This window comes from Musa acuminata, chromosome BXJ3-8 (genome assembly GCF_036884655.1).
Source record: "Musa acuminata AAA Group cultivar baxijiao chromosome BXJ3-8, Cavendish_Baxijiao_AAA, whole genome shotgun sequence".
Classification (NCBI taxonomy): domain Eukaryota; kingdom Viridiplantae; phylum Streptophyta; class Magnoliopsida; order Zingiberales; family Musaceae; genus Musa; species Musa acuminata.
In genome coordinates, this window is record NC_088356.1 from 6,146,813 (window position 1) to 6,158,867 (window position 12,055).

Genomic DNA, 12,055 nt, shown 5'->3' on the forward strand with positions numbered 1-12,055 from the left:
TAACCATTAAAAAGATGTTCAGAATTTGACACAGAATTCATAGTCATCTTAGGATCATCAGAACATTTTGCTATCCATCATTCCAAGTGGTAATGGAAGAAAAAGGATTAACTTTCAATCCAACAACTTCACTGCACATCTTTAGGATTTGATTTGATCTTTTTTTTGCATCATGACCTCATATCTTCCTTGCTTTTTTGTAAGACAGACATACTGTTCCATTGCTTCTCATCAGGGGCTCAAGAAAAGATCTAAACACCAACATTAAAGATATGAAAAAATGGCTGCACAATGGCATTCATTCTAAATAAGAAATGGAAAGAGCATCATTGTAATTGAGGAAAAATTTCCCTTTGTAATTGATAAAAGGATTGGTTTGGGATTTTCTGGACTTGAAGATTGAAGCCTTTGAACCAAAGAAAACAATATAGAAAATGATGCATTCTTGTTTATATTGTAATGACAAGCTATTCTTTCATTTTGCAAGTCTTAAGACAAACAAATATTTTCATATCTTTGAAATAGAGAGATGAGATAAATTTTGTGGAATCTTCAGTCTAGACTTCCACATTACATTATGTGAGAGAGAATGTCAGGAAATTCAGAAAAAAATAGTGTCATATTTTTTGTCACTTTTATTTTTTAGATAACTCCCTAAACTTATCCCTCAATTTCTTTTTTTTTTGTTTCTCAAAAATATTATTTATTTTATATTTAGATTGAAATTTCTTTTATTCTATAAATATTTTGCATTAGTAAAGTGGAAGTCTTTCTTTCACAATCTCTCATTTTCTTCAAGTAATCAAAATCCCCTCTAATTTTCTTTTCAAGAACTCTCTTTATATTCAACTAAATATATTCACATGTCCTCAGGCTGAATCCAACTTTAATTTGAGATTGGTTCATGGAAATTGTGGATTCCTTTGAGGGTATTATCGTCTAATAAGACTAAAAGCATGTCCTCTCCTTTCGTCGTATGCAATAAAAACCCCTCCTTTTTCGTCCCTCGGTTCTTCGGACCGTAACGGAGCACGAAAAGGAGCGACGAAGAGAGAGAAGAAGAGGAGTCATGGCGGGGGATTCGATGGTGCGCATTGACAGGCTCATTGCGAATGACGGCGTCGAAGGCAGCTTTGGTTGTTCCGATCGTGTCGCCCGGCCGCCGGCGGACGTCGGAACGGTGTTGGCGGGGTGTCGCGAGGACAAGAAGCCGAGCTCCGAAGGCAAGAAGCTGAGCCAAGAGGTGGGTGGTGGAGCGGTCGTCGAATGTAGGATATGCCAAGAGGAAGGGGAGGAGCGCCACATGGAAGCTCCCTGCGCTTGCAATGGCACTCTCAAGGTCTCCTCCTCGATCTTCTCTGTCAAATTCTCCCAAGTTTTCCTTTCTAGGGTTAGTGCTCACTGGAAAACAGCTTTGTTGATGTATAAATTGTCTCTTTTCGGGGTGGTTCTCTGGGTACAAGTTTGGTCTTTTTGCCCATTATGGGTACTTGGAAGAAGACTTCTCCCCTTCTTTATCTTCCTCGTTTTTCTTTCTTCCTTTCTTCCGCGCAATTCTTTTCGCAAGTTCTATCTTTCTGTGACTTTGTTTGAGATGATGAGACTTTTTTGGTTTTGAATTGGGTAGAATTTTCCTTTTCCTGTTCTTGGACTTGAAACTTTTTCTTGTTCCTCTTTCTTGACGAGTACGAGTTTGCGCCGCAGAAAGAAAATAAAATTCCGAGCTAAATTAAAATTCTTCTTCTTGATACGGATCTTTGTATGGTTTATTGTGTTGAATGTGTGCCGAGGCCGTACGAAAAATAGTATTCTTGGAGTCGACCAGAATGCAATGCATGTTGGTATTTCGTACATACGTTCTATATTATCTATCTTGTGTTGGCTGATTCACTGTTTCAAGAAGTGAAGCATTTCCCTGTCTCTCATAATGTCAAGAGTGAATGGTAGATTCTCTTACTAATGTATCTTTTTAAGTATTCTGAGTCACATTAAAGCTCTATTATATCCAAATTTGTTTGGCTAGTGGGCCTGTTGGGTTGTATCATGATAGTGATCGGATCACAATGGGTTGGCTAGATTAAGCATAATATTTTGGTCAAGAGATGATAGAAAGATATAGAGAATACTTATGTAAATATTAAAAGATTTAGGAAATGATTTCCTTCTATTCACATCCTGGTTGGGTAGGGTGGGGGACATTGCCTCTATTTGTCTTCTCTTTTTTCTTCTCCACTTGCCTATCTCTTCTCTGTCCTTGTAAAGTTTGACATGTCGATGATTTGTGTAATATACATGAAGAAGAAGGTTCCCTTCTCAAGTCATAAGCTGTTTAAAAAGAGAAGAAGGATTTGACGTAGATCGATTGACATGGGGATGGGTTTGTGTAATGTCCATAAAGAAGGTTCCATTCTCAAGTCATAAGCTGTTTAAGAAGAGAAGAATTTGATTTAACTTAGATCGATTGGGGTCGACACTACCCCATAGAGACACTGAATCACCCACTAGGAAGAATTAGGACCATGCTGATTTGAGATTTAGTTGATTGCATTCTGGACTGTAGACATTGAAGTTTTAGTGATATCTGTTTTTGTCAATGCAAATAAGAATTAAGCACAAACATGTTTGATAATTTATGGTAGAACATGATTTATCATTAATAAAATGGTGGATCCAGTGTTCCTAAAAGCTTAAGCTAATAGGAAATGACCTAATTTATATTTATACTATGACGTCCTCCCTCATGCAAGTTGGACGAAGGATTAATGAGCTTGAGATGTAAACACCTGGGTAAAATTTAAGGGATAGATCTATGGTTTGAACTTACAATCAACTCAGTCGCTATGATGAAATAATGAGTTGGATTAGCACTACTTCTGAAATGCTTAACCTAACAAGAAAGGACCTCAAATATATTAATGTAGTACATAACCAGTATATGTGTCATATAAAGGATCCAAATTTCATCACTTGTAGCTTTGAAAATCACAATTGATGCCATTGCAGCCTCAAAGCTTCTCTAGCCATGTGGATATTAAGCGTTGAATAATACAAACAAGGTGAAAACTTTATTTGATGATAGTGCTCATGCAATTTAAAACTAATTATTATGTCGTGACATCTGCTTTCACTCTTATGGCATATGTATCTTCTTAAAAGGATAAAATATACACTTTGTCCTCTCCCTTGCTCTCCTATTATTCTCCTCTGTTTTGTCAGCAGTGGCAATATTTTTGAAGTAATGGTAGTAGATAGAAAAATGTGATGGTTGCAATGATGATTGTAACAAACACAGTAGTAGCATTGTCACCTCTATTCTAGAAGTCATTACATAGGCTTGTTTTATTTTGCCTTTCTTCCATCCCATCTTTCATTTTCTAATCCTTTGATTCTCTTTTTTGAGGTTGTTGAATTGCCTAAAATTGGCCAAAATCAGTCAACTTGGGTTGAGTTTGGTTGATTCTACCTGATTCTGTTGAAGTTCCGATTATAAGGCTGATAAAGCAGCCAACATTTGATTGGTCTCAAGAAATATTGATAAGGATTTGGCATGCCATACTAGAATTAGCCTCTTATCACAAGCTATAGGACCAACTTAAAAATAAAAAAGAACTACTAGATATGTTGCCCCAAAAAGCATTACAAGCATAGGTAATGGAAGTAGAAAAAGTGCCCAGGCAACTGCTTGTGACAACATTGGCACCGGATCTCCTTTTGTCTCTTTGCTACATCAATAACTTGCACCCCTGGCCTCTTCTAGTCAACTGGTCATAAGTTATGCAGGGCTTTGCATCTTATCAGAAGCAGGTTTTCATATCTGGGCTTTCTTTAGAATATTAAAATTTCCATTGATGATGATACTAAAATTTGTTACTTTTTCTGCCTTTTATTTAGAATAGGCCATCAGATTATATTTGGTGTTCGCAGTCTTTGGTAAAATATTGTTCTCTGTAATAATTTGGTAGATGTGATCTTTTGAATTAATTACTGTGACTCCTTAGTCTAGTGTCCACTTTTCTTTTTCTATTTTTGGCCATCCTTGTTTGTGAGACTCAATCCTTCTTTAAGAGGTTTGCACTTTAGTCAATATTTAGAAGGGTTTACTTTGACTAAGTATGAATTAGGTGAATTTTTTTATTCATGGTGAAATTTTGGTGTTTTGTTTGCATCTGATTTTTCTCATCTGCAGTTTGCCCATCGGACATGTATTCAAAGATGGTGCAATAAAAAACAAAATATCACTTGTGAAATATGCAACCAGGTTAGCCTTTGAGATATTAATTTTTCTCTCTTTCTTCTCCGCTTATATGCACTAAGAAAATTGAATTCAAAATTTTCTCCTTAATCGTGTAAAGTCTGTCCTAGAATTAGCAGTTAACATTAATTCCTTGCAGCTTTTTTTAAGTGCTAGTTTTTCTGGAAAATGATGTCTGTCACTCTGTCTACACTCTGTTTCTCCTGATAATTAAACATGCATCTTATCACTATTCTTGTCACAATTAAAGAAGACGTTTAAAAATGAAATACTAGAGGTCTTGAGCCCTATTAAGGACATTTGTCTCTTATTCAGCCTGAACTTTGGATTCAACCTTATGTTGTACAAAATATATCAACATTTAATGTTTGTCACAAAGTACTTATGACAATCTTTTATGTTTGTAACATGACAGATTTTTGGCCCAAACTATATTGTTCCACCAAGTAGACCAAATTCTGATGTAATGGCCATTGATGTCAGGTACCTGTTACAGAGAGTTGATTTCTTTTCTACTTATTGCAAATTAAAATGCTTTAGTTCCCTGTGTATGTTATGATCATGTCACTGTCATAAATTAGACAAAAAATTATAGTCTAAAGCTTTTTTTTTCTCTTTTTCTGACATTGAACCACATGCAAAGGCATGGGTTACTTTCAAATGGTTCATACTAATAACCTCCTGATTGACAGTATGTATTTGTGCTGCTTTTATCAATATGTCTTTGATTCTTGCAATATAATTTTTAAAAGTAAATCAGTTAATGGAGCTTTCCTCCTCGATCAATTCACATGAACTTTCAGCACCTGCTAGTGCCTCATACAGGTCAATAAACATCCAATGAAAATGAATTTCAAAAGTAAATCAGTTAATGGAGCTTATTCCGTCTTTATAGATTAATCGAGTCTAGCCTGTGCTGATCTTCACTATAATTTATAATATAATGGAAGTATCTTGTATTACTGTTTGGATGTCAGTTCTTATTATCTTGTGGTAGCTGTTAGTCAATTGTGCTATATCAGCTCTGTTAAACATGACTTGGACTTTGTTTGTAGGCATCATATGCGATATATATACAACATTGTGTGATTTATGTAATGTTGATTAGTTCCACGTTGAAAGTGGGTAAGACTATGATTGACTTATAAGGGTTTAATGAGTACACTACTAGTAACTTTAACTTAAGTATTTTGGCCACTGGTTTGGGCCAAACGAAGCTTATAGGCTAGTTAGTCTACAGACTTGGGTCATGACATTTGGTATTAGAGCCGACCTAGTGTTTGGTCATAATGAGGAGGCTTGAGTAGGAAAGAGCTATTCGCGACTGGAGTCAAAGGACTCGTCACGGCATGGAACCATCATTGGGCTATACCTTATATGCACCATACTAGGGTTTGATCTGGGCTATGTTGGGCCTTGACGATGATGTCAAGTTCTTGAGTGAGAAAAATCGTAATACCCTGATTTAGGTGAAACGAAATTGATGAGCTAGTTAACCTATCAGGCCCGAGTCGTGACAATTTATAATGCATGAGCTTTGCATACTCTACATTTTATCAGATGTGGGACTTGTTTCCAAAAGATGTCAAGGTTACTTTAAGTGTGGTGAACCTTAAATAGTCTTTTGCTGCAGCACCCCTCAACTTTGTTCAGTGCAACTTCAACTTTTTGTTAGTGTCAAGTTTGATGTGTTTCAAGTCATATTTGATTAAAGCTCAAGTAGCTTTGGTTATTAATGTATGACAGATGGTCGAGTATGTGACTGATCTGAACATTAACCAAAAACTGTGTGGAGATAATCCAAGTTTTACCATGGACTTCCTTTTTACCAAGAAACAAAGTTCATTTTTTCATGGCATGTTGATTTAATTTTACTTGAAACCAGTGGTCAGTTATGTTTTGGTTTCAGATTCTGCTCAAATACACATCTTAGGCGGATAAAAGAACTGTTAAGAATATTATGGTGTTAGCATCACTTAGCCCCATTGTCCCTGATTATGTAGATATAACACAAGCACATGACCATAGAGATCAACTCGTTATCTTACTTTTCCATGTTTTGTGTTTTCATCATCGACCTAATGATACTTTTTTCACTTTGTTGTTAGGCACAGTTGGGGTACACTCATTGACTACCGTGATTCACATTTGCTTGGCATTGCTGCTGCTGAGCAGGATTTTTTAAGTGCAGAGCATGAAGATTATGCAGCCTCAAGTGCCAATGGAATTGCCTGCTGCCGTGTTATTGCTCTCATGGTATGTCAAAATAATGTTGTTTCCAATTTTGTTTATTTTTACTATGGAGGTTTGAAATGGTTCATGTTCATGTATAGTTGACGCTCCTCTTGCTACTTCGCCATATCCTCATTGTCATAAGGAACATTGAGATGGTGCAGGATATGTCAGCTGTATACAATGTAAGCTAACTTTACATCATTATATCCACTAAAGTTAGAGCTGATGTAATTATATAATGACAACATAATTTCTCGCTTGCCTTTGGAAGTTCTATCAATGCAATACACTATTAGCTACAACTTTTCTTCTGCAAATAAATGATTAAATCTCTCTAATAAAGTGAGAGAAAGTATAGTTTGAATTGGACATAGATGTTTGTATTTTTCTTTCATCAACTATCAGATTGCAGAACATGTTGATAGTTCCTCTTTTGTTAATTCGTTATGCTCCAGAAGTTGCATGTTCTTAAGATAGGTTACTGATCCTCTTATTCAACTTCTAATATTTATGCTCAGCTTATGACCATATTAGATTTTTCATAATTCTATCATTGAGAGATAAGATTTCTTTCATATTCTTAATGCCATTTTTATCTTAATTTGTAGCTTTTGCCATTATTTTGCACCTATTTTGATAGAATTCTTAACAATCAAACCTAATCACATACCTCTTGTTTGACTTACTTTATTGCATTTGTTTTTTTTATTGTAATAGCCATGGTTCCTACTGAACAGTATCTACCGGTCCGGGTTTGAACCAGGACAGGGGCTGCCCCTTAACGAACGGTCCAGTCAATTCTTTTATAGAGTTTAGGGTTTTTTTAAGGGATGCAAAAGTGGACTTTTTAAAGGGGCATGTGTTTTTATTGTTGCCTCACACCAATGCACACCCACCACTGCTGACAGCCCTCCCATGCACCAGTGCTGGTCCAGCCGGTTTCTGGTACTTCTCCTCCTCTCCCTCCCTCTCTTGGTATCATGGCATGTATAGACATATCGTGTATCCGTCTTTGTGTTTAAACTGAAACTGTACCAGTATGGCCAGGGACGGGTACGAGTATGGGTCCGAGATCCACTGTCTTGCATCTTTTTTCTCCATGATCTCAGTACCTGTGGAAGGTGCACTGTTTGGTGATCCCGAACACTGTAAATTTTACTGCCACAAAAATGTTGTTTCATTTTTTATTCACCTCATGAATTACCATCACAATTAGAAGCTTGATCTATTGTTTTCTGTCTTTCATGGAATTAGCTTCTCCATTTCTCCAAAAGTTTAAGAACCTGATGCATATATACTGTCTCAGGTAACTCTTGAGTTTGCTACATTATGGCACGTTTATGCACCTCATGAATTACCATCACAATTAGAAGCTTGATCTATTGTTTTCTTTCTTTCATGGAATTAGCTTCTCCATTTCTCCAAAAGTTTAAGAACCTGATGCATATAGACCGTCTCTGGTGACTCGAGTTTGCTACATTATGGCACGTTTATGCACCTCATGAATTACCATCACAATTAGAAGCTTGATCTATTGTTTTCTTTCTTTCATGGAATTAGCTTCTCAATTTCTCCAAAAGTTTAAGAACCTGATGCATATATATTGTCTCAGGTAACTCTCGAGTTTGCTGCTTTTTTCTTACCGTGCTATGTAATGGCACGTTCCTGCTACATTATAACAAACCGTTGGAGGCAACAGGTATGCTTGAGATGCATAAGACAACATGTTATTATGTTCTTTTGAATATTCTAGATATTTACCAAATATTGTTTTTTTTTAAATTTGGGTGAGGAGACATGGTTGTTTTATTCCTTGGACTTAGCAATCATCAATCTGTTCAAACTTTAGACTACTTTTGTTCATGACAAATGTCTGGACTGCATACTTACTATCATAAAATCCAGTGGTCATGTTAGTTTAAGCATAGGTTAAGAAAAGTATTTCTTGCAGATACTGTAATATTAACTTGTTAGGTCCCATTAGGTTAATGAGCAATCAAAAGTTTCAGTCTGTGTGTCAATGGCATGCCTTAATTAATTGTTTCGGATTTTAACTCTTCATCATCTGCATACATTGACCTTAGATTCACATTGCCCGGAACCTCATGCACAGTTACGTTTATTAAATGTGAAATTTAATATGCTGGTAGTGAACCAGTCCATGCTCAAATAGGTATCAATGTATTGAGTCTTGGTACATTGGTATTAGTCTAGTCAAAAGCACTAGGCGTCAAAAGGCATTATAGTCCTAAAATGCTCGAGGCACTAAGTGCTCGCTTGAGCGAAACGATGTGCTTCCAAATATTATAATTTAAAAATTATATATCATGATTAATAAAAATAAATTAAAACAAAAAAAACACATCAAACTTTCATTCATTAAAGTACCAAACTACATTGTCCATATTCAATAACAAAATGACAAAATAAAACAAGATTAACATCAAAGATCATTAAAATTCAGTTCCTCATCTTCAATCTTGTCACCATCTAAAGCAATAATCCAAAACACTAAAAACTAGCACTAATAACTACAGCAATAGCAATAATAATCGACATTTTACAACTGATTCACTACAGCAGGCAACTGCTGTTCTCACAAACATAAACAAACAACAAAGGCTAACAGCAAAGCAGGCAACTATTCTAAGTTTAAATTGACAAACAGCAATGAAGTGGCAGCCGTGAACGGGGAAGAGGGAGGGGAAAAGGGAAGAGGGAAGAGGGAAGAGGCTGTAGGATGGCTGCAGTGAATGGGGAAGAAGGCAACGGTTAATGGGGAAGAAGGCAGTGGTGAAAGGGGAAGAAGACAGCAATGAATGGGGAAGAGGGAAGAGGCTATGGGAGGCCTGCGGTGAATGGAGAAGAAGGCAGCGATGAACAGGGAAGAGGGAAGAGGCTGCGGTGAACGTAGGAGGGCTGCGGTGAACAGGGAAGGAGTGGAAGAGAGAGATATACCGGGAGGGAGGGGAAGAAGCCATTGCCGTTGCTGCTAAAGGAAGATGCTGCCGCTGGAGGAAGATGTTGCTGCAGCCGCTGCTGCTGGAAGAAGACGTTGCTGCCGCCGCTGCTGTCGTTCATCGATGGGAGGAACTCCGTCACCGTGCAAAAAAGAAGTGAGAAAGGGTTTCTGTGTTAGGGCTCACACGTGGACAGGTCTCAATCAAACTCTGTGGTCATCGACTTAGGGTCTAACCGGTTGAACTGAACCAGATACAATTCTTTGGTTCAACTCAGGCTCGAACTAGCCTGAGTTGAACCAGGCATCCGCCCGGCGAGCGTTGACGCCCACCCAGTTCATTAGGTGGGCACTCGGGCCTCGCTTCACCTCACCTCACCTCCCCTAGGTGAATGCTTGGGCAACTAATGATTTCACTAGTCGGTATGCTTTGAGTTATGAACAAATCACGAAGAAAGCTGAAAAATAGAAAAAAAAAATCATCTGGTAGAAGTCGATAGACTCCACTCATCATACTAAATCATACCGAATAGTATTGCAAACCCTGGTTTTGGATGAAATAATAAAATTTTTGGTTAAAGTTGATATTAAGAAAATTAAACTTGATATTGTAAAGGGCTAATAGAGAATCTCTAACAATTTCTAGATGAGAATGCTTTGTAGTTTCATCTTTCTGTGACTATACAGATATGTGAAAGACAAAGAATGAGATGCTCATATGTATCTGAATCACAATTTGGCATCCTGCTGATTGTAATATCTTAGATTTCATCTTATACTTGTTCTGGATAAGTTTAATGATCTTAGTTTACAAATGTTTTGCAGATCTAAGAGGTTAGAATAAAGCTCTCAAATTCATTTGATGATATATTAGAAAGGGGAAGCTTGTCTGACTGGAACTTTCGGGATTAGCTTCCCCATTCAGGACTCATATTTCCACTCAAAGTGGTTGGATGGGAAAAGAAATGAATGTGAATTAGGTTCTTGACAAGTGTAATCGCCGTCGCAAGTAATTTTCTCTTCAAGTAATATGTGCATATAAAGTAGCCTTTATTGGTCCTTGGTGAAATTTTACCTGCGACAGTAACTGGGCAATAAGTTTTGCTCTTCTTTCCAATGTATTGTTCTCTTTTTTCCTTTCTTTTGTGCTGAAGTTATCACTTATATTAATGATGTTAGTCTTTCTCAACCAAATGGTGCTGTGGAGCAAATCTTAAGTACCTAAGTATGATATCATATCTGCTTTCAGAATGGCAATAAAGCATCAGACCTTGTAAACTGTTTCACATTCTTTCTCAAGTAACTCAAGTTTCAATTCTGCTATTGATGGTGTCATAGAGAATGAGTTCGGAAGGTTGTGGCAGGGCCTCCTGATTCAGTTCCAAAAAGTTTGGTTGGATTATACATGAAAGATTGAGATAAAAAGGCAATGAGATGCTGAACTAGAAACTAATGTCTCAAGATTTCTTAAATGCTGAGTAGCAAGATAATGGTCACTGAGTGATTCTGTTTTAGAGCAACAAATGCTTCTCTAATAGAAAAGCAAGTTCTAGTGATCATAAGTATGACAATCTTACAAAGCAACAACAAATATTTCTCTTAGGCATCTATGTTTATCTCTATATATTTGTCAGAGTACACATCACTTGAGGTTGAGGACACAGAGCTCTAATATCAAACTATTTGAAGGAGATCAGGCTTTCACAAACCACTCAATCAAAGAATGATTTGAGTCACAATTTTTAATGAAGCACAATTGGATAAATGTTCTCAAAAAAATTGATGCTGCATTCAGAAGAAGCAGAATGTACCACAAAATTGCACAAAGATTTAAAGATATAATTTACTCAAATTAATCGAAAGTAAAAGAATCACTTTAACATTGAGATGTTATCAACCTATCAGTTGTGGAAAGAGGAAATTATAAATCTACAATAATAGCTGGGTATTCCGCTTTCACTTCCACCTTATTCACCTCGGTCATTAAAAGAAATATAAACAAGCAAACAGAAGTTCTAATTCTAACAGTCTCAATTGAGATCACGTCAAATCATTCTATGATAATAGAAGGATTGGATTCGGGGAAGGCGACGACCATACCTTGTAGATCGGGCTGGAGGACGACATGGCACCCGAGCCCGGCATGCCTGTCGGCTATTGGAAGCCATGGTGAGTGCGTAGCCGCTCGTCGGAGGATGCGGGCGGGAGCTTGTCGAGCCACTCCTGGGTGATGTTAACCTCGCCGCACATGGCCGAGCAGGCATCGATGAGGCCGGTGGTGATCGTGGCGCGGCGGCGGCCGAGGACGAGGAGGAGCGGGCGAGGGTCCGGAGGGACGGGATCGAACGAGGTGGAGAGAGTCGACGGAGAGCGACGATCGCCAATGCGAGCTCGAATCTCTCGAGAACGGGGTGGCGGCTTTGGGAGAGACAAATTGATCGAATTCTGTAGAAATCGTTAATAACGGGTCGTCCGTGTCGGATCCAAAAGATCCGAAATCCAATAGATTAGATGATCCATTGTTCCATTTTGGATGATCAACCACGATTTCGGATCTGGAACTAGTTGGATCCGAATGTATCTACCATCTAATGCGAATGGAGACCCAA

The 12,055-nt window shown here is 37.6% G+C and overlaps 1 protein-coding gene and 1 long non-coding RNA gene across 3 annotated transcripts; one reads left to right on the forward strand and one right to left on the reverse strand.

The window, feature by feature from the left end:
• Window positions 1–1,022: 1,022 nt before the first annotated feature.
• On the forward strand, window positions 1,023–10,732 carry LOC135644617 (uncharacterized). The gene is made up of 7 exons (XM_065162352.1): window positions 1,023–1,339; window positions 4,187–4,258; window positions 4,668–4,735; window positions 6,361–6,508; window positions 6,586–6,669; window positions 8,100–8,186; window positions 10,272–10,732. Exons 1-7 carry the CDS (start codon window positions 1,070–1,072, stop codon window positions 10,275–10,277), a joined length of 735 nt encoding a protein of 244 aa, XP_065018424.1. The 5' UTR covers window positions 1,023–1,069; the 3' UTR covers window positions 10,278–10,732.
• On the reverse strand, window positions 8,841–11,860 carry LOC135644618 (uncharacterized). 2 transcript variants are annotated; one of them, XR_010498532.1, is made up of 2 exons: window positions 11,547–11,860; window positions 8,841–9,904 (listed from the first exon to the last, which is right to left on the reverse strand). It is a non-coding gene; the product is annotated as an uncharacterized LOC135644618 (long non-coding RNA). The 2 variants fall into 2 exon arrangements; XR_010498531.1 differs by having other exon boundaries at window positions 8,841–10,816.
• Between the last annotated feature and the right edge of the window lie 195 nt (window positions 11,861–12,055).